The following is a 27,575-nucleotide window of genomic DNA, read 5'->3' on the forward strand; positions in this document are numbered from 1 at the left end:
GTTTGTCCAGGGTGCACCCCCGCCTGTAGCCCAATGTCAGCTGGGATTGGCTCCAGACCCTCCACTACCCTCAGAGCATCAGCAGTATTGATGATAAACATAATAAGGACACTAATTATATTACACTACTGAAAATATCATAATGTTCACAACAACAGTAACCACTGAATTATTTAACAGTTTTATGTATATTAAGGCACTTATAGAACTTGGTTAAGATTAGGGAAAGATATATATATTCTTATTTACATTTAACCTGAACGACAAGCTTTCTGTAACCTTAAGGGGTTTTCCCTGCCTATCACAGGCCTATAATGGGACTCCCCATCCACTCTGTGGAGACTGTGCTGTCATCAATAAATGTTTAATGCATTCAATTATATGTTGCAGGCAGCATTATGTTTCTTATAAAACATATTTTCTGTTTCCATTTAGTTGTATAGACACAGGATAGACTGAATATCTTTCATACAGAAACACTGTAGTAAGTGAATGCAACCTAAGTTTTTTTTTTTCACCATGTAATTGTTTGGATGTGAACTGCACCATTATCAATGTAGTGTTGCTGTTTATTAAGTTTCAAAGAGGATCGAGGTGTAAAACACATCACTGATATGTATTTCTGCAGCCAATGAATAAAGACTTCCTAAAATGTAATTAAAAAAGGATAACAGTCCATTCTATCTATACATATAGCCCGAGGCATTTTTTTAGAAATAGGTCACGCTCTGTGTCAGAGCCCCTTCCTTGCAGCCAATAGGAAACTGTAACCCATAAAATTATCATCCTTGCTTCAGCCTCGTGGCCTACATTCAATACAAACCCGAGTGGCGGTTGAGTGGCAGAAGTCATTATTACTAGCTGCTGTTTTAATATTGTCCATTTAGCTGGAGCCCGATAAGCGTCCCGCTTACGGAAATTAGATGGCACCCTCTCCTCGGCCGCCAATCTCGAACTGATTAATTCAATAAGGGTTTTCTTACAGTTTGAGCCTTTAATGGAGTTGTGTCTCATATGAGGGTGGGGGGGACACACCTTGGATGAATGCAGAGTTACATTATTCAGTAATTTATCACCGACCCCTCAACATTTTACTATCATGTGCAAAACCTGCTGTCCTTTTATTTAAAAAGCTTGACATTGCTGTTTCGATTGATGTATTATATTAAATATTTTTTATATATAATCAAATACTTAATTGTATAAAATCAAATACTTTTACCAATGTATTTAGTCTGGCCTCCACAATGATCTCTACAGATTTAGTTCTTTCTTTTTTATTTCTCTTATTACTATTCTTCTACCGACCATTGGATTATTTTTTAATCTTGCAGCCATAAGAGTTTTAAGTTTACTATTTTACCATTTGTATTGTTTTTTGAGTTACACATAATCAGTTATTCCTATGGCCGACTGTGTGTGTGGACTGGAAACCTGATTATTCAGGATTAAGGGATGATATCGGACTCCGAGCTCTTTAAAAACAGACAAGCTGCTCGATGGCTTTGTCTGAGTAGCTGCTTCCCAGGTAGAGACTATTTCACATATAGTTTTTCAGTCTTTGCTTTCCCCACCACTGCTTGATTACCCAAATCCCAATGTCCCCAGTGGTGTTGGATTCTGGCAACACGTAATGTCTGACCCCTGGTTGGCCCTCGATGCACACTGGCACCGTACCGGCATGCCAGAGGGTGTAGCAGCCCAGGAGAGTATGGTGGAGGCAGGAGTAGTAGGCTCCACCACCTGCATGTGACCTGGATGGTGTAATAACATCACCTCAACACTATCACATGATCTCGGGGTTTGCACCAGAACCAGACCCAATTCTCCGGTTTATAGCTCCACACTGATTCCAGCATTTTAGTCTGAATTTGACCGTTTGGTTTAATTCAGTCTTCACTGACTATCACCATGTGCATTTACCAAATTGTAAATTTAGTAAGCAACAATAGTTGGCATCATCCGTGACTGTGATGGTGCATTAAAACAACAGTAAGGACTGGGTAACCAACACAAAATACCCTGTGAATGTAAGAGATGTGTAAAACTACACTGAGATGGTTTTAATACTCAAACAAATATATATTTTAATGGATATTAAAACCAGAAACACCAGAAAAGTACTAATATGTAACCTTTAAGCATCACATTCTGAATTAGTAGAGCACAGTGCTTGTAGAAATCTGCCCTCTCATTGCACTGCAGTGTCATTCTCCTGGGCTTTTATGAAATTGAGAAAATAGGCGATGTTTGACTCAACTGTATGCGAAAAGCGCTTTTTAAATTAAGAGATTCACACATTAATGTTCCGTTTTTTTCCGGATGTCTCAGTAGAGACATTTGCTGAAATCTGCTGTCTGAGGTGTTAAATCACAATACAGACCCAGCAAGTAAAATGCTTCAGCATGGCTGACCTTAATCTGCAAGACATGAGTGGAACACACAGCGCATTAAGATAGAGTATGTGCATTCACCACCATGTATATGCAGTCCATTTCACTATGTATGAAACCTGCAGTGACACCAACCATGCAAAACATTCAGCCTAATCGGATAATGTAAGGGGGTTACATGTTCACGCTACATCAAAACACATATAACTTTTGAATTCGAAACGCTTTCAATTTCCCAACCAGTTGCAGAGAATGCTATGTATGCTATGCCGAAAGAAAAACTGTGTGGTGCATTTGTGTATTTCCGCTCTTCTGCTTTTTTGTGTTTAATAACTCAGTGTGTGTCTGTGTGTAGATGTGCGAGGCTGATGTCTAACCCTCAAAAGTAATTCCATGCCACTACATAATCAAAATGGATTAACATTCATTTTCGTTTTTTCTGTTGTTTCGTGCTTCTCTGTGGACAGATAAGGGAACGACGTGGCGGATGCTGGGGAATGGGCACGAGGCTGCGGGGGCGCGGGGACTTATTTCTGAGCGGGTGCTCGAGAATAGTTGGCTGCTGAGTCCCAGAGTGTTTGAGAAATGGTCTCCCTCTGCATTGACAGACTGTCCCTACAGACTGTGTCCATTCAAAATCACCCGGATGATGATTCCACACATTGGCAGCCCAAGCGATGTTTTGATTTTCAGTCACCAGGAAGGTCCGACACAGCTCAAGGTCAGAGGTCAAAGAGCAATGGTACATAAGAAAGAAACCCAGTCTACCCAGTCTACGTGTAAAAACCTGAACCAAGATGTTTACCACTATGTTTGGCCTCAGTGATAAACCATACAACTGCATATACAAGTATACAGTCATATATTCTGATATATCCTTTGTTGGTTTACTTTGTGAAGGCAAGTAAGGGAAGAACCCATTTTGGTGCAGATCCAGGAATTTCTTTCCACTTTATTTAACATTGCTAGATGTTTTTTCAACATTTTCAGCATTTTCCCAATGGAATAATAAATACTAAAAAACAATATGGCACATTTAAGGGCCTGATATCTATGAGTGTGTGAAATTCGGTGCAGCTTGATTGGACTTGAAGAAACTATTGGCCCTTGGCGAGGTATGCGCTCTACTGAGTGCCATTCTAGTTGTTCCAGTAAACATTAACATGATATTACAACAAAGGTCTGGCGGAAATTAAAGCAACAATTATTTGGGGTTAAAGAAAAATAAGGGAACTGAAAAAAGATGTAATTTCCTTTCCAGAAATCAAGTAGTTTTTCAGTTTGGGGCCTAGAATCATTAGATTCCTTATTTTTATCTGTATGATGACTCTTATAATCACTTCTGTACATTTAAACAACTTGGTTCTTTTAACTAGCAAATTGTAATAATTATATTAGTTGTATATGTTTAATATCAATGGGAAATGTTTTGGATACAAAACACCCAGGTGTAAGAACAGCAAGAGGGTAGTAGGGACACCAGACATTGGTGATATCTCATAGTTTAAGCGTTTGAGGGGATTGTATTTACCATAAGAAATCACTGTACCTAAAATAAATAATCACCATTAACTGAGACATTGTAAGGGACTGTAAATGTTATCCTGCAAGGCTGAAAATATTGTGGTTTTCTTAAGATTACGTTTTGAAATCAGTCCATTAATTAATTGTAATGTTGCTATATTAGAAGTAATCGTATTAGCCATACTTTGATTTGATTGATTTGATTGATTTAAATGTTTATGTGACTTAGACATTGGGTTTTCTTCTCCCTTCTTGCACTGAAGGCAGACTAGCGACATGTATATTCCTCTTCACTGCGATTGGGAAGTTTGCTCTAAAGTGTGCCTGCTGTTTGACCTATGACCTCTATCACGGATCTTTACTCGGTAATACGCCTCTGTACATGGCCACTGTTAGATTATGCAGGATGGAATTCATAGGCCACTGGTGTATATCCGGTTGTGTTGTGGTTGTTGTTTCTTACGATCAAAAAGGGAAGAAGTGTGGTGTGGAATTTACTGCAACATGCTGTATGTGAAACTGCTGCATCACTGTTAACCTTTTGTAATACCTCACATAGGGTCAGTGTAACCTTTGACCCCAGAAGGCTGGAGCGTCTGCAGTGTCTTCAGAGATCCTTATTGTGAAGCGTTCTTACTGGAATTTGTTATTCAGAGAAGAGACTGACTATGACCTTGGCCTCATTGCGGTTTTGTGTAGTCGGCTGGTGGGGGAAGGAATGGTTAAGAAGACTCTACACTATATATTCATGTGTGCAGTCTATTTCCTGGAATCAGAATAAATAACAATAATTTGAGACAACAGAGACTGACCCACAGAGTGTCTGTTCGCTCGTCAGCCATCATCTTCCTATTTGTCTCACCTGAGCAGGTAAATGGAGAGGATGGTGATGGAGAGCAGAAACAGGACCGCGTAGAGGAAGAGAGTGATAACCAGCCCGGCTGCACCCGATTGGTCAGTTCGATAAAAGTGCCAGTAGAGCTTTGCCGCGTCCCCCACTGGTGTGTCTGGGCTGTAGGTGAGACGCTGTGGAGACAGACATTGAATGAAAAGACAAAAAATACAAATGTGTATGAGGAAGGACATTCATAATATTGGAAAGGTAAGAAAATCACATAATGGCGTTTTAAGCTGCATTCACACCAAACGTGAAGTGGATTATCATGTCACGTTACTTGCACTGTGTCATTTATGTTTACTCCCAGTACTCGCACTAACAACACGAGTACACCCGACACGCAAATTCACTCGTTGCTCGGAACTGTCTCCGCTGAGTTTCATCTCAACACTGATTGGCTTTCACGGCATCATGCAAATCTGCTATTTTAGTGAAGCGCATGACGTGAATTTTGCGTCAATCACATCCCGTCATTCTCGACATTCGTGTAGCCTGGCGCGAGTGTCATGAAATTTGCGTCTATTCGTATTTTTACATTGATTTTGTATGTAATCTTGATGCGCAAATAATTTGCTTCGCGTTTCTTGTGAACGCAGCTTTTGAAATACAGTTCAGCTGGTGCTCCTCTCAATTTCAATCTTCTATAAAAAAATAATAATATAAGAAATGATTTAATCTCTTATTAATTAGTACAAAATGAGTTATTATTGTCAAATGATTCACCACTGTGAGCAGGCTAAATCACTTCATGTCTTCCTCATAGACAAAAAAAACAGACCCATCTCTCCTTGCATAGTTTTTGTCTCACCCTCACCCCTTTTTTTTTATATTTAAAGTCACTTTGCCAAGATAAAGTGAACTCCTATTTAAAGTGCACAAGTGTCCAAGCTATTTTTAAAGTGACTTACCCCAAGGACGGCGTCCACTGCAAAGACCGCCAGAGGGTCGAGGACTGTCCACACTCCCTGAGCCATGATAAACTTTGACGTGAAGGAAGGGAGTGAGCCAAATATCTGTTGACAGCCCCATCTGATCAGAACCAGCAGGAACGTTAATGCGTTCAAGGTCAGGGGACCCACCACCAGCATCGCCATCTCCTCCCAGATGTGGAGCAAGGAACTCTGGTATACAAGCTCCACCGTGTGTGCGTGGAACTGGAACCTGGCGGGAGAGGAAATGGAGGCGGGTGATGTGCATATGTGTCGACTGTGTGCACCAGTGTTGTATATTTGCGTTTGTGATGCTTTGCAGCTCAAGGGCAACTGGTTCCAGTAATTCCCACACAATGTTACATTGTTTGTGCTTGATTCAATCACATTTAATTAGTCTGATGACAATTAACATTAAAACTGGCTGTTTTACTAGTCTCTGCTGCCTTATTGATTACATGGTTACATGTAATATGTATTAAAAGCTAATTTTATTGGCTTTATAATCTGTAGATATATTAATTCAAGTAAAAAGCATAAATAAAGGAACAAAATCCAACTGACAGACGCTACAAGTAATTGTACTAACACCTTTGCTTCTGCAGACCTGCTATTGTAAGTTAGGCTCCCCATTCACAGCAAGCCTCATGAATTTCTTAATCTTGCCATCAGTCACGAGGAGGTAAAGCCAGTGGTGGGAGAGGAAAGGTCCAGTTTTTGCTCATTAATTTCCATCTGATTTGCTCCAAGAGTCGAGCATTCCTCAGATTCTCTCCATTAATCTGACAGTAGAGGTCCATTGGTTTTTTTATCTCAGGCAAATCTCTTAAAGGTACTATATGTAAGAACAGGAGGCGATTTACATGCATTAATCGCTTTTTTTTTATAGCCAATGTCTGAATAGACTGTGGCGTAACTTACAAAATCAGACCTCACGTTCTCGGTTGCCTGTAACGGCCTGTGGACTGATGTGCAAAGGTCTTGGGATTAATTTTCCAAGAGACGCGACGTTAATGCTTACTCCTGAGTGCATTGTCTCAATGTCTCTCTTACCCACAGTAGCGTAAACGTCAACCAGTGGCCAGCTCCCAGCACAACTCAGACTCCAACACAGAACAAAAAAAGACCTATCTCCAATGTGTCAGTGGCACAGAGAGTCAAATACTGTGTAACCTCATATTGTGTATATAAAATATATATATATATTTCATGAATGCAGATTATTGACAGCCTGGGCCCTCCAGAGAACTATAGCCAATCACAGCCGAGTATTGCGTGTATTTCAGCCTAATGCGAAACCTTTTTCCTCGCAATGTTTTAGCAAGTTCAGCTTTTATAACATAGTCTATTAATAACCCTGACCCACCTGCAACCTGCGACATTTTCTTGAATGCTGGCCCAAGCCCGTCCGACTAACGGATCAACCTGGTCACTTCTGAGTACTCAATTGGAAGCAATACATTAAAAAACACAAGACTTGACTGTTGAATTATTACTTGTATTTGTTTCAAAGATAAAAAGAGCTCACAGGTTTCAGTGGGGTCAGAGGTTAGATAATAGGGAAGAAAGAGGCTAAGAGAAAAGAGGGTGAAATAGGAACAAGAGGTGAGGGAGGCTGACAACACACCAGCTACTCTTAATGTCACTTGGTCTCTTCCTCTCTCCCTCTCTCTCTCTCTCCCTCTGTCACTGGGCACCACCAGCTCTGGCCACTGCATGGAGAGAGAAATGCTCGGAGGGAGAGCGGCAGCTTCGGACATGTGGAACTTGTCATCCGACGTTGACCCCCTCTGTTTTCGCATTTTCATTTTTTTTCCACCTTCCCATCCGCCCCCTCAGTCCATCCTTTTTTTTCTCCCATTTGGCCACATAGTTTCTTTTCTCTCTCTCTCTCTCTCTGCCTTCCTCTATCACTTTCCATGATTTAATGTGTGATGTTTGCACCCCACATGTTATTGTAATAAAATCCTGCCCGCATGCATGTTTGCAGCCAGCTCTTTTTATAGTGATGAATTAAATCAGCACCATATGCTGTGCTGCAATGTGATTTAACAGATCTGTGGTATTTTATTGCTATTTATTATCAATGCTGTGTACCAAATAATAACAATAAATTCCTTCCAAATAGTGTAGCCTGTTGGGGCTGAAGGCCGGGTGGTGAAATCAACAAACTCCTCCAACAATGGTCTGTTAATATTGAGAGAGTCTTGTTAAACTGTTAATGGGGGGATTCCAAACCGATGATTTGGATTTATCCAGTGTGTGCGTTGGCCATCGCCCACTCAGACACACTGCACATCCTCGTTCTCTCCACCGCTCCGGCCCCCTTCACATCCCATTTCACCACTACCGTACGTGGCATGTGTGTGTGTGTGTGTCTCTGTGCGTGCGTCAATGTGTATCCCTCTGCGATTTGCCTATAGGCCTCTGTAATCTATGGATGTGTCCTCCACGTGCAGGGATTTATGTTAGTGTCGATGCTCCTAAGGTGTCTGTATGCACAGGTAGTTCTGCTCCATGTTTGTGCATGTATTCATATGCTCCCCCTGCCCACATGCATTTGTGTGTGTGTACGTGTTTGTGTGTGTGTGTGTGTGTGTGTGTGTGTGTGTGTGTGCGTGCGTGCAGGGCGATATCAAAGGAAGCAAACTCACTTGTTGACAGGAACTGCTATGGCCTGGAGGTAGAGCCACTGGCTGCAGTAATGCAGGTAGAGCCTCACAAACCACATCAAAGCCATCAGCAGCATAATGAGGCTGAGCTGCCGAACAGAGCCGCGCCAGCTCGTACGCGGCTGCTGTTGCCCCGGCAACGGCGGGCCCAGGTCGGACGACAGCATGTGCAGGGCCAGGCGGGCTCGTTCGGACAGGCGCGGGGGGCGGGAGACAGGTCCTGTCACTGGTGATCTGTTTTTGGACGCACCGTGATTGACAACTCAAAGCTTAACGTAATGTTTTGCTTCCTTATAATATTAACAATATAACTCAAATGGATACCGTACACATCAAACCATAACACAGGATGATTAAATAGCTCCTGTACATGGGCGACAGCATCAGAAATGATTATTTGAATAAAAAACATTTGCATTGAGTTACTACCCTTGATCTCGCGACCTTAAATTTGCTGGGATTTACAGAGCAAATCTTTGCATCGCGGAAAATATTCAAATGAATTTTTACCATCATCAGATACACATTAAAGGTAGGGAAATGTAGCATTACAACTGACTCACATGCACACAAATGTACTACACACACACACACACACACACAGACACAGATAGGAATCCCTTCCAGCAGTGCTCGGCTTCCCCCAGCACCTCTGCCTCCTCTGTGCCGCCCTTTGTCAGGCCTGCTCAACTATTCCCTTTCATATGGAGGGTACAGATGGAGCAGAGGAGGAGAGGAGAGTAAAAGGAAAGAAATTACAATATCCCAAAAATGCACATACTACACACGTGACTGTATGGGGCAGTAAAACGTGTGAAGTAAATGAATGTGTACCCTTGCAATGTGCGTAGCCCGGCATAGATGCATGATATAGTTTACACATGTCCACAAAGGCTGACACTGCTGACCCCTATCCTCTGGCTGACAGTAATTAGACCAAGGCTAAAATAGGTGTGTACAGTAGAGATATGGTGCGAATCACAGAGTGTGACTTCAGGCCTTTGCCTGTGGACATCCCTGTGTCTTACCACTGTGTCCCAGAACAAAGTTGGAATTCACTTTGTAGTGTGTATCTAGGGAAAATCACACACTGCCTAAAGACAGAAAGAGAAAAGAAAAAAAATCAGTTGTATTGCTTTCTCCTCCTCTCTACAAATAATTAGGGCTAGACTTACATCAAAATGCAGCGTTGCGTTTTGTGTGTTTTTTTTCTCCTGCCCTGCTTGTATTGCTGCTGAAACACAAACAGTCCCACAGTTGCATTTAAAACAAAACAAAAAGAGATAATCTTTGCTCTCCCTGTGAGGTGGGCTCAATCTCTGAAGTGTTCAATTATTTGAAGTTGTCAAGTTTTCTTATTGCGCGCACATGGCACTGTAGGGTGTAGCGGTAACATGAGGGAGAGCTCAGAGGATTCATCCTGAGGTCAGACAGTCAATTCAGACTGATAAACATTCATAGCTTGGCTGAAATACACTCAGGCAGAGGGAGATAAAGATCTGTGATGAGAAGTCAGTTACTGGTCAGTTGTGTGGTTGAGATTTTAATAGCGCAGCTGGTTTTTCACTGCATGTGTTCTCAATATATCCTGCGTGAGGTCAGTGAGATGATCATAGGAATTACATTGCATCTGTTGATTCTTAATTTCACGTTAAATTGTCTGAGGGCACTGATTTATGATATTTAAAGCTACTATTTAAAGCTACTATTAACAGCAGTATGTGATAACAACACTGTTAATCAACAACACTGCTAATAAAGGTATCTTATAAATATCAACCTAGTGGTTTTCTTTGTCCCTACATGAGCCCTGAGGTTAATATGACTGATTAGTCATAGCATTATGGACAAAAAAATGGAATTATCATAAATATATGATTGACAGTACAAATAAATAAATAAACAAATAATGCAGAAATAAATAATCAAATACATGATTAAATTGTTTTTCAGTTAACAAGTTATTTCTGTATTCCTACATTGATTTATCTATTTCTACATTCATTCATTCATTTCTACATTTTTACTTTGGAATGGAAAATGTAATGATGCATCAGGTGCATTATTTTGTTTTGCAGAATAGTTTTGGATAATACTGAAATGAATGAACTAAAGTCAACTCAACTAAGCTTTTATGTTTTTCTGTGTCCACATGCTAATGAGGTAGGCGGGGTTAACCCAAGCCGGATTGGTTATGGCGTCGTGATCTTCGGATCTACTACTTCTGTATATATGTATCATCAGTTCCAGAAGGGTCATTTATCTCACCATAGAATATATCACAACATGTCGTTGTGTCCTGAGTGTCTGGCACCGCTACTTTGGGGGGAAACCTTCTATACAGCACTTGAGTTACTGCACAAATAAAACATTTTGCTGCGTTTTTGAAAAGGAAATAGTTCCAGCGTCAAGTGTGTTTGAGCGATGATAATGCACAAACGTGCTTCTGCTTCTCTGTTATGATTGTGACCAAGGTACGTCCGCTCTGTTCCAAGCTTCATCCCGACCTGATTCATTGTGTGATAAAAAACTGCTGCCCACATGTCTGCAAAAGTGGAATTACAGAGTAAGCAAAAAGCTCACAGTGTGTCACAGACACAGGCAAGATGCTGCCCTGTCAAGTGGCATTAAAAGAAAACAGCAAATGCAACCTGATGCCCATCTCTCATGTAATGAAGATATTGATGATGCATGAAAGAGGAATATTTTTAGATTTCCTCATGCGGTGGCCTCTTCCGAAGTAACATGATGTGAAATCTGTTATCGCCACTGATTTGATTTCATTATGGCACCTCCAATTACAAAGGTACAGCGCAGAAAAGAAGAGGGGAAGGCAGGGGGTGGAGGTGTGGGCTTTTTCTCTTGCAGGAAAGGAGGATATTTCATTCCAATATCACAGCTCGTCTCAGCCTCGACTGATAGCATGTGGCATAGCGGCCCGGAGATTAAACCAACCATTTCAACGGGCATGCATTGGCACATAATACTGTATTTTAACTGGAGTTTATGTGATTTTTGTGAAATCCAGGCCAGAAGCTGCTTCCTCATTATCCTAGTTGTGATATGTTTGTTGCTCATTCCCATGTCATCAAAGCACATTGCAAAAGGACTCATCATCCTCTCTAAACCTTTCCCGAGTGTGCCAAGGCCTATAAATCAGATTTAACTCGCGTGTATCTGTCAGCCATTGGAGCAAGAACCATCATCCTGGACTGGTTTCCCCCAGACTGTTTCCCTGTGTGTCGTACGCCATGACAAACAAATAGCTGCGCCGTTAAAAATAGCACCAAGTGAACAGCAAGTACAGATCAGTATTAAACCTTTAAGATGGCATGGGTAATGAGAGATGCAGGGGCCGGGGGAGGAGACGGGTACTGTGGGGTGTTACATTTTAAATAGCAGATTTAGTGTGAGAAGGCTCCGGGGCCGAGGAGAGTGAAGGTAACTCTCTGAATCCCTCCACACAGCCCTAATGGCTTAAACCCTCCAGTCTGAGGCCACTTTAAGTATTGGACTTATCCCTTTTATTTAGAGGATTATTTTCTGTCACTTTCTTATTTGGGCCACCGGCATTGTTTATAAATGTACCAAAAAAACCACACATCGTTTCCCTCGCATAGTCGAAGAATGGTTTGCTGTTGGGGAAATAGAGAAAGAAAAGAGAAAAGAAAAAAAAAAAACTACAGTGTGAAAATAGACTTAAAAGATTGACAGATAACATGATTGTTTCCTTCGTGGCCCAGATGCACAAGCGTTGTGGTGATTATGCAAGTTTGATTATCTTAGGTGTCGAGAGATGGAGGTGAAGATACTGCAGCTTTGTTTACACGTCATTTTTTGGGGATGAGTGCTGTTAATGCGTTTGTTTTTTGTCATCTGTCTTCTGGGGGTTGTGCAGCCATTTCCTGTCTGAGGTGTTATTAGGTCAAGTCGAGGCACTTTGGGTGAAACTTTGTAACTTGTAAACGAATGTGCATGTGAACATTTAAAACTATTTCTCATGATCTAAAAACAACTTGGGAATTGTAATGCTAATTTTTTTTTAAAAAGAAAGAAAAAGTTTAGAAGTTTTAGTGTGATAGGAAATATCTACAATGACAGAAACCATCCTTAAGAACAAAGTTTATGTTCTTAGTTTGGCCCATGCCCCATCCATTAACATGGAGGAGGCAGGATTTATGACCTGTACTGTTCCATGCATCAAAGGAGCTGTCACGTTGTTCCCCCTTGTATTGTCCATCAAACCAAACCCAATAACAAACATCATGAGAAAAATATCTAGCTCTAAAACCAAAGCGTTTCTGTTTCTGTAGTTTACAGGATGCCTTGGATGATGCCATTCATGACTCACACATTCATTAAAGTAATTTAATCACAGATGAGATTTTGCATGAGAGTTTAGATTTATTGTAAATGACCATGGAGGTTTATGTTGATATAAAATGAAGAATACCGCCATTATAATGACATATGCACTAATCAGGAACATTTTTTTACAAGTTACCTCAAGGGTTAGTCTACAGCAAGTTATATTTGAGCCTGTGAAGCACTTTGTGATGAAGCAATAAGATGCTCCACATGAATCCAGTGCACTGATGCATGAACACACACATGTTCACGTGCACAGAGCGAATGACCTTTGCAGACCTGCTCACAATTACCAAATCCAGCATTCTACCATTACCATTGTGTAGAGTTGTTACTGTGAATAGTTGTGTGCTCAGATAACGTCCTGTGCTGTGATTGCTTGTGTGTATGCATTTCCATACATTTACAGACACAAGTTACATGTTTTCTACAAGTGGTAACACTATGTTGCAGAGTGCACACCAATCCACATATACAAGTACAGATGCTTTCCATTCCCACGATACAAACCTTTAGCTTTAACTGCCAATTAATTGTATTCACGCAGAAGCACCTCTGAAATGACTTTGCACAGGTGGGAGAGAAATAAGGCAGGAAAACCTCTCATAGTGGGAAACACAAAGAAACCGGCTCCACCAAAAGTATGAAATGATAATTATTGATCATCGAGCTGGTCAACAGGTTGAACAGAGCAGTGCTTTTTGCCTGCTTTTAAAAAATGTAGTAGTTTTTAAATCCCACTTGTAAGAAGTTTTCTTCCCACTGAAATCTTTTCTCCAAAAAGTCCACAAAATGTCATCATTGTGCGCTAACTTTTACTCTCACTCTTATTTCTTTTCTAAATCTTAGTTGTTCCAAGAGCAATTACTTCACCATTTGAGGGCTTTATAGGCCCCGTTGTTTACGGAGACCCTGGCAAAGCAAGAACACACATAAACTTGAGTTTCATTGACAGTATGGGAGTACGGTGGCAGGTATTTGGGGTGTAGTTAAAAGAGAATTATGGAAGTGTGACTCAGCTGCAAAAACGAGAGTCCATCACTATGTAATTAAAATAGTATAACGATGCACGGCCAAATTATCAGAATTATTTGCTGACAGGGACGTGGAGGAGAGCATAATCAGAGGCAGCGGGAAAAAAAAACCTATGTTCCACTTAATTAGGAATCCATGCTTGACTAATAGTTGGCTGCTGGTTTTTACAATGCGAGAGAGGTTCTCACATACAGGCAAGCACAGGGCGGAAAAGGCCACAAGTGCTCTCTGTTGTTGATCAGCTCGCAGTGCGTGAGATGCAATGGTTGCATGGAGTCTCAACCTGATAGAAGTGAAGCAATGACTATATAAGATTCAAGGAGAGAGGAAGGTGCAGATTGGCAAGAAACGTGAAGGTGAGGAATGGTACAGCCTGTTCTCAACCTGCTGCTGCACAAAGAGTTGTTCACCTCTTTATTCAAAGATCGGTGAAGATAAACTCAGCCTGCAGAACCACGAGCTGCAGAATCACTTGTAGTCAACGTGTTCTTGTCATGATAGACCACAGGATCTATATGTTGATGAGTCCTATACCTCATGGCTGGTCGCCTGTTTATTCAGATTTGAATCAATCCTGTGTCCAAATCGCACCAAATTGGAAACTGCACTTCTTTTGGGCCCTTAACAATACCTGTGCCAAATGTGAAGTTAACAAGATGAACGGTTCTCAGGATAAGCAGGCCACACACACACAGACAGACAGACAGACAGACAGACAGAGGTTTGTGGAGTTATTAGATAGATGAAATAAGATGAATGGAGGCTGGACCATCAAACTGATCAGTTACCATTTCTTTAACACTGATAAGATAGACTAAAATAATACATGCCCCCCTGCTGTGTAAAAACTATAATGTGTCATTCTTTGTTTTTCTTTCTGTTTCCAAGTTGAACTAAGCCTCTCGACTGTGGCTTTACATTTACTGCACCAAGGTGAGGATGTTATAGATTTTCTAATCAGACCCTCAGCAAGTGACGATGTTGATTTATCCCTTTAACACACTATAAATACATGAACAATTTCAAGTGTGGCGCAACAAGCCCTGCCTCTTTCTATTTTAACAAGCAGAAAAAGTTATCACTAAACTGTAATACTACACTATGACAAGATCATTTTCATATTGATGTGGCTATTTCTCCAATTATGTCCTTGTTTCACTGGCAGGCCTCTGAAGCTACCGGCCAAAGCAGCATTCCAGAACAATAATTCGATGAGCAACACTCCAGCATTGCACCGGCCAAACAAATCCCTCCTCCAATAAAATACAAATAAATAAATAAATACAAGTTTTGGCCTCCTCGCACACCTTGGAATAGTTTGCCTGCATACATGAGGTAGCCGTTTCACTGCCGTGCAACATGTGGTGTTTTTTATGGAGCGCCTGACTGAGCACAAGAGGGGATTAAAACATGGAAATGGCAGGTCCCTTGGTGCACCATAAACCGGGGTGGAAACATTTCAAATGCACATGCACCTGGGATCGGCAAACACACAGGGACTTCCCAGGCACTCGTTACTCCAACCACCATAGGTCTTTACAGAAGAGAACAGGTTGTTTTTCTACTCTATAAACTTTCTTTTCAGGGAATAAAGGAAAACACACACACAATATAGTGCAAGTAAACTTGTAATGTAACTTGAAATGTATCAATTCATCAATTTGGGTGAGGCGTAGAGGGAGGAGAGCTGCAGAGGCTGAGCATGGGCCTCCAGAGAGTTGCATCAGTATTTAAATGGATTTCACTTCTCTGACCTTGCCTCATTACTGCAGGACATTGTCACCAGAGAGATAGAGACGCAGGGAGAATGAGGAGGGGATGGAAAGAGAAAGATGGAGGAAATTAAACGCAGAGAAAGTGCGATAAGACAGAATTAACAGGAGGGCGGAGAGGGAGTAATTATGAGCCAAAGAGACGAGCTGTAGAGAGCAATTAAGTGAGTGATGGACGTAGAAATAAAAGGAGCAAGGTAAAAAAAAAGTTTTTCTGTGCAGAGACATGACCTGAAACATCATCCAGTGTCACGGAGAACACCTGGAATCTTTTTTCTTTTTCTCTTCTGCCAGCAAGTGCAGAATAAAATGGGCCTGAAACAGGAAGAACCACTGCCCGATAGGCAATAACATATTCTGAATGTTGTACTCAGATAAAAATTCTCCCATGACATTGCTTTCCTGTATTCCTAGTGTATTACAACTCCCGTCACCGATTCAAACTTTCATCAACAACAGTGTTTGAGGCCCTGGAAGTTGTATCACAACAACCTAAATTACCATGTAAGTCACTTACACTGGATATTATAAGAGGCAGGAATACTAGATGATTGTTGTCATGGTAACATTGGACCCACGATACGTTCGATATCATTTAATATCATTTATAATTAGAGTTAAGTGTGCCTAACTGTCAAACTGCAGATCTAAATCGCTGCCAAATCATTTTGATTATTTCAGGGGGGGGGTTATTTCACCATATCGGACGGACACAGACATTCACAGTCTATATGGTAACAGTCATATAATCACTTCCTCTTTAGCAATTACTCTTCAAAGTAACAGCGTGTTTCTTTTGTGGCTGCAATGTTTCATATCAAGCTAAATTACAGCGCTGTTATTTTGAAGAGTTGTAAACTTAACAGCAGTAAATCATTCAAACGTATATATAAACCACAGACACCAACGAGTAATGAAGCAGATTCAGTTTCATTTTATGAAAAATATTAACTATAAACCAGGTAGGATGCAAAGTTTTCTAACTTCACTCTGCACCATAGAGTGTTTATAAAAAGCTCTGCACACAGTGTCCAGCACACAAACAATAAAAAGTGACAGTATATTGCAGAACTGTTCGAGGAGGACTCACTAATGACAAGGGATAATTCTGAAGTCGCTCCAGAGCTTCGACACAGGACAAGAGAACAGAGGAACAGTTTGGATATGTTTACAACTCCGTCCTGTTGAAATAAGCACATCCTTTGGGTTACCTTCGTTGTCATGGCTACAGCAATAAAAATGTACTGTGGATCACATCAAAGTCATGTATACACAAACATTGCACCGCGCATCAGATCGTGATTACATCGACATCTACAACTCGTCGGTAGTATTATTAGAGCCGTCTGTCAGGGATGTTTTCCTAAAAAGTTCATATTTATTTGCACAGGGCACGGTGCATTAGTGGATGTTTGTACTACAGTGCATTAGCTAATATGTATCTGCATGTAAAGAGCGACTTTTGAATTCTCAGGCAGTTGTTTGTTGACTTTTGTCGTCTTTTTCAGATGTTTATGTCACAGTGATTACAGATGAAAAAAGAGGAGCGAGAGGGAAGCGGCACCTCTGGCCTCACTTTGTCTCTCGCACACACACACACACACACACACACACACACACACACACACACACACACACACACACACACACAATCTCTCGTGCACGGATCTGCTATATGTTCTCACACTTAGTTCCTGTTAGTTTTCTCCCCTCCTCGATCTGAACCTCCCCTCTCTAACGACACATTGGGGTGGGAAAGACATTCATTTGACCCAGACCACCAATGGGACCGCAGTCAGCTCTGACTGACACCCACATCACCGCAGATTAACCAGTCATATTGCAACGTTTGCCTGTCAGGGAACTGACAGCTCTGATTTCCATAAAGGAAGCAACACGTTGATTGTGCATGTGTGTGTGTGTGTGTGTGTGTGTGTGAGATCCAAAGTGACCTAGGGCGCGTCTGGCCGCACAAAACCCTAACATGTGCACTCGGTTGCGGTAGCCAGGGGCCTCTCTTTCACACATGCACGCACTGACGCATGCACGCACGCAGACACATTCCTTCTCCCTCCGAACAGGAAAAGAGCCCTGGAAGGCACTGGAGACCACGGGGTGACCAGCGCTGCCATCTCCACCCACCTCTCCTACCAGCATTACATCAGAATTGATTGACCCTTGCTCTGAGTTGTGATTCGGAGCCGCAGTGTGCAGGGGATTGACAGCCTGGAACTAGCTGTTATTTCAGGTGCTTTTCTCTCTCTCTCTCTCTCTCTCCCTCTCTCTGTCTTTTCTTTTCTGCGGGGCCGATCTCTCTTTCTCTCCCCGACAGTTAATGGTTCCTCTTTAGCAGAGGAACGACACTGCGGGGTGCGCGGTATCAATGCATTATCCAGATGATCCTGTGTAATTAGCGGCATATAGACCGGTGCAGATGAGCAGCCTTGAACGACACAACTGTACATTCTCCTGCTAATCTCACTTGAGCATGTACACAGGCAGAAACAGATGGAGGGCACAGAAAGATGGAGACACAGAGGCACACAGTGGGTGAGTGCTCTGATAGGCTTGGCTGGGGGAAATGGGTGCAGAGGAACGTTGGTCCCCAACGAGGCGAGCTAACTGGGGGAAATTAGGTCAGTGTGTTCCCACTGACTCCGCAGCAAGAACAGGCTGTGCGCGTGTCTGTCTGTGTGTGTGTGTGTGTGTGTGTGTGTGTATGTGTGTGTGTGTTTTGCCGGTGCACCTCCACTGCCACACTGCACCACTACATCAACATACTGTGCGTGTCTGTGCTTGTTTGTGTTTGTCTACAATGCTTCCATGTCCATGTTCGGGCCTGATTGCAATAGAGGTGATAATACTTTCCACCGCAGTCGCCTCCTACAGCTTCAATCCAGACTCAGGAGTCGTGCTGTTTGTTTTGACACATCACTCGCCTCATCACTAGGATGTAACTAATCATAATGTAACATCATAATCAATAACAAAGTCGTTCTGAATGTGAAACAAATGAGTAGAAGGTTAACTGACGTGAATCCCCACATGGCCCGACCAGTCTTCAGGAGTAAAAGCTTCGGGGACAGATGGAGTCAGTTCTGCTGCGACTCGGCCTCCTGAGGACGATCAGGATACACTCTTCTTCTTATTCTTCCCCCCTACAACGCTTTGTCTTAACTCTGTCTCTCCCCCTCTCGCTCTCGTCATGTCTCCCGACCAGGACAAGTCAAACATAGTATAATTGATATGAGATTTAGGGGGTATATTTCGATGTAATTAGAATCTTGATAATTGCACTAATTAGGTCTAATTGCCGTGTGAGAATGACTTTGATTAAAACAGTTTTCTCTCTTCAAAATCAGACGAGGAGAAAATACTTAGGTGACATTGATGGGACGCGACGCCGTGGCTGATTGACGAGGATCGAGGATGCATGAAAATCACAAGCAGTATGTGGCACAGTGCACGTGACGAGCTGCTCTTTCGGAAAAAATAATTCTCTCCGTGGTGAATGCGTAAATGCAAGTTAGTAACAGTAACTTAGTGCAGAGCGCAGTTAAAGTCCCCTCTTTAGTGTAAAATTAATTCAGTTTGAGCGTGTTTACCTTTGCTAGAAGTTGCCACGCGATTCCGAAAGCATTAAATTGGCCCTATCGAATTACAACAGCCGTATTGAATCAGGTGCTTTGATTTTAGCTCGGCGCTGCTCTGTGAGAAAAAAAAATAAAAGGTGGTTAAGATTACATAGACATCAAATAAGCTGGAAGGTCGGCGAGAGACTTTCATGCGTGTTCAAACAGACGGCAGCAGCATTGGAACTCTGTGAGAAAAAAGAAGAAAAAAAACAGAGCGAGAGAAAAAAAGAAGAAGGAGAAGAATCATTCCTGGCGTGTTTTCATGATCTTTTTTAATTTACAGAAAATGTACTCGCAGTTGTCAATACTTGCAGTAAAATGTATGTTAAGTTATAAATTGTAATATGGTTTGCAGGTATTATGATACCATACATACCATGTGCTAGGTTTTTTTTTGTTCTTCTGAGGTTGTGGATGAAAAAGTTCAAAAGTAAAAAATTTAAGTCAACGTAAAAATTACACAAAATCACAGACATGAACAGAAGTTGATTCTGGCCCTATCAAAATAATTTAAATAAAATAATTTAAAGATGGAAAATATAGTTATAATCAAAATAAAAATCCTGAACACACTGTAGTGCTTTCAGAAAGTTGTACTCACGTGTTACATGACTTTGCATTGTGCAAACTGTTGTGTGAGTGATATCTTCATTATATGCACTCATGCAGAGGGTATATTGTTATTGGCCCTACCTCAAACAATACCATCATCTATATTTAGTCGACTGAAGTTGTCAAATCGCACCTGCTGCCAGCGCCTGAAAAGCAAATATTACAAGTATGTTCTGTACTCAGCGTGACATTTATACATCTCATAACCTCTGCAACACCTTTCCAATACATTCCTGTGCATTTATTTGACAGGGTGAGTAAAGTGCCCTCGACGGTGACGTGCGAGAGATGAACCTTTTTGCACGATTCTCTGACGATCCCCGCGAAACCTCCCTGCTCCCGAGCGCTTGCTCAATAATGCACGAGCATCTGATTTGCACGTTTGTGTCGGAGCGCCCCGTAAAAATCCCAATGAGCTCCGTCTCCGGTGGCTCAATAGATGGCAGTAATATCCCCCAATCACTGCAGTATGAATAGTCATCCCACAGACACACACACACAGTCAAGCACGTGCACAGATGCAACACAAACACAAAGAGAGCTCTAAAAATACCACAGGAGCCCAGAAGAAAGTCACACACACAACAGTGGGGGGAGATGGGTGAGGGTCTTAATTGTTGAAGCCAAACCCCGGCACCATATCTCTCTAATGATTCCTCTCCGATTAGGTGAGGGCATGGAAGCGTTTAGCCTTCAGCTCGGAGATGCTGTAACGTGTGTGCTTATACGGATGCAGTCAGTGGCAGGGGCATTAGGGCTCCGACTCAGAGCAATCCTCACAACCTAAAACTGACAGAAATGTCTCATCTCACTGAACCCGGTGACTGCCCAGAAGTAAAAATAAAAAAATAAAAAAAAAAAGCAGCAGTATGAATAATCGTGAAAACCATTTAATTGTGTCCCTTTTGTGCGCAGCCTGCATGGGGTTCTGTGTTCATTCTCTTTTTTTTTTTTGTATTCGTATTCGCTTTCCCTCCAGATAGTCCCTGTGTCGTCAGTTATTGGCAGGATACGCTGGTAATCATTTGAATTCCCCAAGTATGTTCAGAAGATGTCAGGGAGTAGTCTCTGATCTTGTTTAATATGTGACCAGCAGCTATAAATTACCAACTCCCAGAAATGAGGAAACATGGGTTCTTTTTAAGTCTCCGGGGAGCGCTCTCTCTCTCTCTCTCTCTCTCTCTCTCTCTCTCTCACTTCACCCCCGTGTAGTATGTGTGTGTGTGTGTGGCCAGTCCCCTCCTCCTTAATTTAGTTGATTTCCAAATAAAAACAAACCTGTGACTTTCTTCTTCTTTTTTTTGTTGAAATAAGCAATTTTGCTCTCAGCCTATTTTATTCCAACGCTCCACACGGGTAGACACACATATTGTTGCTTTTTTTTTATGCTTTTAACAAATTTGAGCCAAGGTGTATAGAATTCTCTGTTTATATTTCATACGTCCCTGTTTTCTCATTAAAATCAAATGCTGTGAGCCACGATGAAACGGGGGGGAAAAGAAAAAAATTAACAAACCCGCTTCCTTTTTGAGTTTTGTTGCGCAGAGAAAGAAACAACTGAAACACATGGTGACAGCATGAGTTTGGTTTGGCTTCAAATTCAATATTGTGACAAAACAAATTAGTTTGAATATAATTTAATAGAATAATTTTCCTTTTAGAACTACAAAATTAAATACAAATTCCCTTTTTAAAATGTCTTATAGACATTTAAATCCGTATTAATACAAATGCAGATCAAGTGGCTAGACTGGAGAGTAACTTTTTTTAACTATCAAAGAATTATGGACTAAAGAATTTATTGACTTTCCTACAAATTGTGACTTTGTTTGACTTCATTTTTTAGTCTAGACGAGGCCAAGAGGCTTTGCCGACTTTGCCTGTGACTTTTTAGGCGAACATATCAACACTATAAGTTTAAAGCTCGAGCTGAATCAATCTGGATTTCCCCTGAGCGCATTGTGACGGGTGCATCTCCATGGGTTGGTGACGTGTTCTGGGCACATTGTGTTGTCAGCGTCTGTCTGGTCGATGCCATGCACATCACTGTCTGAGAGGCACAGTAACCAGTTGTCGCCCATGTTTCTGTTTTTTTTCCTCGTGTTTCGAATGTTGCGAGGCTGAGGCGGGATAATGAGTGGTGAGACTTACTGTAGGGAGAATGTATACTCCTCCATCTCCTCCGTGGAGAGGTTCTCCACTGAATGCCGCATCCTCTGTTTGCCTGCCTGCCGAGGCGGCGCGCTGCCGCTGCTCATGCTGGGGCCGCAGCTATTTGTCTTCTTGATTGGCTTCTTCTGTGAAGGGCAGAAATCGGGGGGGGAAACACATGCGGATGTCATTTGTAATCAAAGCAGGAAACGGGCCTCGGAATTTATCTTGGGGGATGCACACGGTGACAGTGACAGTGTGCGTGGCACTTTGGAGCCTCTCCTATATCTCAGCCGCGCCTCAATTGACACGAGACAAGGATGACGGCGAAATCACATACGGCACGCCATCATTCAAGCTGAGTTCATTTGGGAAATGTGTGTACAGTGACGGTGGCGTTAAATATGTGATATTTGAGCAGCTGGCACTGTTTTTTCCCCCACACAAGTCGTTTACTGTCATCGTTATAAACACAGTCAAATGGAGTTAGGAAGTGGGGTTTTAAATATTTCACCAAGGTACTTGGGAGCAGATATTATTTGTTAAGCCGCCAACATGTTAACGGCTTGCTTTCCCTGGCCCTGTCAGTCCCGCCTGTGTTGCCCTTGGGTGGGCTTAGTGCCTTTCTGCTTGAAGTTGTGAAATACTCACTGATGTATGTTAATGAGATCCACAGTTGGAATAAGCAACCTCTCTCTTTCTTCCACCCCTGTCTCACTCTAACTCTAATTCTCTCATTTATTTATTTTTTTCATCTTTTTCCTCTCCACCTCCTCTCTCTCTCTCCTCTCTCGGAGATAAACTAGGCCTCAGAAGTAGTAAATGGGCAGGGCTCCATAAAGGCTCCATCAGTTTTCATAGGGCAATCTTTGCCAAAGCAAGCTTGGATTCCAGAGTGATGATCACAATAAAAAGGTGGAAAGGAAAGGGGAAAGAAGGCAGGAGAGAAAAAATGCTCGAGATATATAAACCGCAAAGTTCTCTGGTGTCTCCCCACAATAAATTTAATGCAATACCTTAAGAACAGATTCTGTATATAGCTGGATTCCTGCCCTGTGGGCAAAGTGGTCGCCTGGAGAAAATTCATTTTAATTAGGCCTGCACTGCAGGTTGAAGGGTTGAAATCTGATCCCTAGCACTCCCAGGCTGGGGCAGGTTGGAGATCACACCACTTAATCATTAGACAACTGGGTTCCACGCCACGACATTTGACAGATTTAGCAAGGTTTAAAAGATAGGGCGAGAAAAAAACCACGGTCTACAGGGGCTGCAGAGAAATAAAAGCTCATATCAACAAACTCATTTATTTAACAGGACATCGCTGATTAATGGCGGTCTGAAGAGCCTCGTACATCAGTAGTAGGAGGTTAGTGAGAATAAAGACTTGAAGGGACGGAGTGTGTGTGCGTGTGTGTGTGTGTGTGTGTGTGTGTGTGTGTGTGTGTGTGTAAGATTTGATGCTGCTGGTAGCCACACCACAACAAAAGGCCAGAGAGGAAGGACAATGGCAGGGGCAGGCGAGGAGGCAGCGATATGTCAGATCTGCACACAGAGTCATTTTGCTCTAACTACTTCAAAGTACGGCAGGTAACATGCAGGCTTTGATTAATTTAGCTTAAGTCGTCTGTAGCACAGGAAGAGGCGTGTTCAGAGTGACTTAAGAGAGAGAGGGGCCTGCTGGCATCGCGGATTTCATAGAATTTGAGCTGCTTTGGCTTGACAAGCACATCAAAACGGGCTTTGAAGGCCTGAAAAGTACCTGTTAGTGTGAAATGTATTTTGACAAATCTTAGATAATAAGCCAGGGAGGTGTGCGCGCAGGGCGGGGGGGGGCTCCAGAGGGGAAGGGGAAAAGGGTGAACGCGTTATTTCGAGGGCGGGAGCACTTCCCCTTAAATCACAGTGTTACCTTGTAGTGGATTCCGCCCTCTGCTTTCACCCTGCCGCACGGATCACCCTTCTCGCCTGTGTTCCCAGAAATGGCTCCGGATGAGGAATTCTTCCCTGCGTCCCCCAAAAAAATACAAAACAAACGAGGAAGTGATGAGCAGCGAGTGTGCACGAAGACAGAGAGGTTTGTGTTTGTTTTCATTCACAAACCACATCTGGTAATTATGAAGAGGATCAGGAGTGGCTGAGTAATATTTGTATTCAAACATCTGAACTCGTGTGCAGTCGATAAAATAAAGGATAAAACCACAATAACCATAAGTAAATAAATAACCATGAATACAATGATGGAAATACATTTTGTAATATGGACATAACATAATTACTTAGAATAATATACTTACATTTAATTTAGCAAAATATAAAACTAAAAATCAAAGCTTAAAATAGCAGAATAAATAAAGAAGAACTTAAAATCATGTTGTGTACTAAGAAAGCAAATATTGTTGCATTTGTCTGTTCTTCTATTCTGAAACAGGTATTGAAGATGAATCTGGAAACTTGCAAAATAAAAATAGTTTATAAAAATCTGGTTTTATTTTGTCCAGAGAGAAGTAGTAGTGTAAACGTATGGATGTCCCACTGCACAGTCATCCCACTATCTCAGAGGTGAACCTTTCCAGCCTCAGCCCTTTAATGTACGCAATTTGAAATGATGAAAATGAAAAAGAAATTAAATCTGGTTGTCATACATTTACCCATTCTTCTCTGCTTTGGAAAATTACTTTTGAAGTGTTTTTTTGTTTAATCCTCACCCTCTTTTTCTTTCACCCCCCCCCTCTATCTGTCTCACTTTTTTCTTATTTTGCTGTAATTTAAATGGTAAGCGGCCAGATGTGTGTCTCATGCTTGACGAGTCAGAGATCTGCATTATTTAGCATATTAACATTCGCAGAATTTAAAAAAGGGTTCCTGCGTCGCCTGGAGGTTGTAATTAAGTAAACCTTAGCTTGATACATGTAAAAATCTCACTGTGAGAAACTTTGTTTCCCCCTGTGGAACAAGTCACATCTATATAATACATATGGAAACCTCTGCGATGATATAATTTATCCCCTTGCTCTGGGATTTAATTTATTAGCAATAATAATTTCAACATCGGCAACGCAGAAATCTCTTTGACAGCTGAAATCTTCTTGAATGACAGAAGCCTGCTCACTAAATCAGATTTTATTCTGGCACAGATATAGTTTTTATTTACTACCACATTGCTCATAAACATTTGAAGTATTGTGTTTTTTTCTATTTACAATATACACATTTTTTTATTATTTCTTTTTTTTTCTCATAATAATTTCATAGCAGAAATAATTTTTATGTCATTGTTAAGATTCCAATAATTATTGTGTATCAAGTGGAGTGTAAACATAGCTTCTGTTTAATAAATCTTTTAAAAACTACTTATGAAATATGAAAACATGATCCTTTCAGTTCTTCCTGAAATAAAATGTATCGGACACCGTGCTTCTAACTTTTAAAATAATACGAAATCACTTTTTTCATTCAAGTTGAAGTGCACTGTTTTATTAGTTTATGGCTTAAATTCTTCGAGTTAAAGTGCACTTGAGCGAATATTACATTACAAAGTTGACGTGTGTTTCTTTGCAGACAGTCAGAGCCACAGCAAAACAGCCCTTTGCCAGCTGCACACACACACACACACACACACACACACACACACACACACACACACACACACACACACCTCAGCTTCTATTAGCAACAACAACTCACAGACTCGGACCACCATGGATTAGAAAGCTTTCTTAGACTGTACACACACACACACACACACACACACACACACACACACACACACACACACACACACACACACACACACACACACACACACACACACACACACACACACACACACTCATTACACAAGGCCCCACTTGCTAATGGGCAGAACGCTGTGGAACCAGAATGAGCGCGGAGGCAGCATCGACAGCTTCGACAGCTAAGGGCTACGTCCATGAACTAAGAGCGCTGGAGCTGCCACAACTCCAGCCTCTCCGGGCACTCAAGGCCAACAACAAACTCCTTGTTATCCCCTTGCGCTCTGAGCTGTGTTAAAACCGGCACACACAAACTCATCCAGTGCGTACACATGCACCCACACACAGAAAAGGCATACAAACAAAAATATTAATATTGCATACATGCACAAACATTTTCCAGGGTAGAAAGTGAGCGTAGCGTGTACCTCACAAATGCATAACTCAACAGCTCAACACACCTCTTTTTTTCCTCCCGCCTCACACACAGGAACAGGCCGAGGAAGGAGAGAGGCCCGAGGGCTGTAACACTGTCGAGATCCCATCACCGTGTTGCTGGATAGATGCAACCAAGCCGGCGATGGCGGTTCCTCGCTCACCTAGGCCCCTAATTGCCTGATGACTGGTCCAAAGTTACAGAGGAATCAGAGGTCAGTGACTCACGGATTACCCCTGAGTCCATATCTGGTGTTTGGATCTTGTGTTAAGGTTGTTATGATCCCAGCGAGGACTTGGTTTGGCTAAACACAAGAGCGTTTTTTTTTTCTTATGAGCCTTTGCATTTCAATGACAATAGCAGACACGCAATCCATACTGATATGTATATTTGACAGCTGTATTTTCACTCACTGGAAAAGTCTGTCGCGCTTTAAAATCAAAAGTCTCCATCGTTGTGAGTGAACCAAAACTGGCCTCACTTGCATTTTGGAGGCAAGAAGCTCTCACTTGTGCATGTACTAGTCCTGCATGTTATGTATTTGTCCTTCTGCCTTGTTTACTGCAAACCACTGTGAGGGATCACATGTGCATCTCTGCAAACCGGCTTCAAAGGTTGAGTCCATTGGCTTGGAATCCGGACATTGTTGAATTAATTGGCGGGATGCAGAGTGCGACTGATTGAGAGGCTGTGATGTCACGTTGTGGTTTGAAAACCCTGATGACTGGGACCAGCCTGGAGGGGATGACATCCTGAAAGTGCAGGGCAGTGCTCCAAAGCAGACGTCAGATGAGGAATCCTCGAAATCGCCCATCTGTGCCCAAAGGGATGGATGTTACCATGTATTTTTTAAGAAACAAAAAAAAAAAAAGGCAGAGAAATGAGGCAGCGATACATGCGTGGCAGAATCCTCTGCGTGCTCATAGGGATCCACTAAAGGCGATCATGAAACGAGACGCTAATCTAATTAGTCATTTGGGTTCATACAAACCCAATGTAACTGGATCATGCAGTTAATGTAAAAGGTCACTTAACCCAGTGGGCCTCTAGCTAATTTCAGTGTTAAGAAGCCAGATACACTCTAGCATGCTCGGACGAGTCAACTCAGGTAATTCTGAATTATTACCGTCCCATGGCAAGTTAATGTGAAACAAAAAAAAAAAAACACCCATCAAACCAAATGAAAAGCTGCCAGTTATTATCTCGGATTGGGATGTCAGATTTCGCTCTGTAATAGACACCTCAGCATTCACTGCGATTTTTCAATGGGGATTAATTAACTTCAGGCCTCAGGAACGCAAACTTCCAGTGTTACTGTCAAACTCTCTGCTGTGTGCACGTTATTGCACTGACAAGAGGTCTCCGTGTACTTGTCCCGAATTCTGAGACAAATGGGTAGTGACGAAAAATCCTGCCGTC

The 27,575-nt window shown here is 41.9% G+C and overlaps 1 protein-coding gene across 1 annotated transcript in view; it reads right to left on the reverse strand.

The window, feature by feature from the left end:
- Positions 1 to 27,575, reverse strand: part of ofcc1 (orofacial cleft 1 candidate 1) — an 88,706-nt gene that overhangs the window by 32,601 nt on the left and 28,530 nt on the right. Inside the window, exons 12-16 of the mRNA XM_035143166.2 lie at positions 23,899 to 23,972; positions 21,990 to 22,135; positions 8,399 to 8,650; positions 5,724 to 5,976; positions 4,780 to 4,943 (exon numbers count right to left, since the gene is read on the reverse strand). Of these exons, the coding sequence (XP_034999057.2) occupies positions 4,780 to 4,943; positions 5,724 to 5,976; positions 8,399 to 8,650; positions 21,990 to 22,135; positions 23,899 to 23,972 (889 nt within the window). The remainder of the gene's footprint in view (positions 1 to 4,779; positions 4,944 to 5,723; positions 5,977 to 8,398; positions 8,651 to 21,989; positions 22,136 to 23,898; positions 23,973 to 27,575) is intronic.

Source organism: Hippoglossus stenolepis, chromosome 19 (genome assembly GCF_022539355.2).
Source record: "Hippoglossus stenolepis isolate QCI-W04-F060 chromosome 19, HSTE1.2, whole genome shotgun sequence".
NCBI classification, from domain to species: domain Eukaryota; kingdom Metazoa; phylum Chordata; class Actinopteri; order Pleuronectiformes; family Pleuronectidae; genus Hippoglossus; species Hippoglossus stenolepis.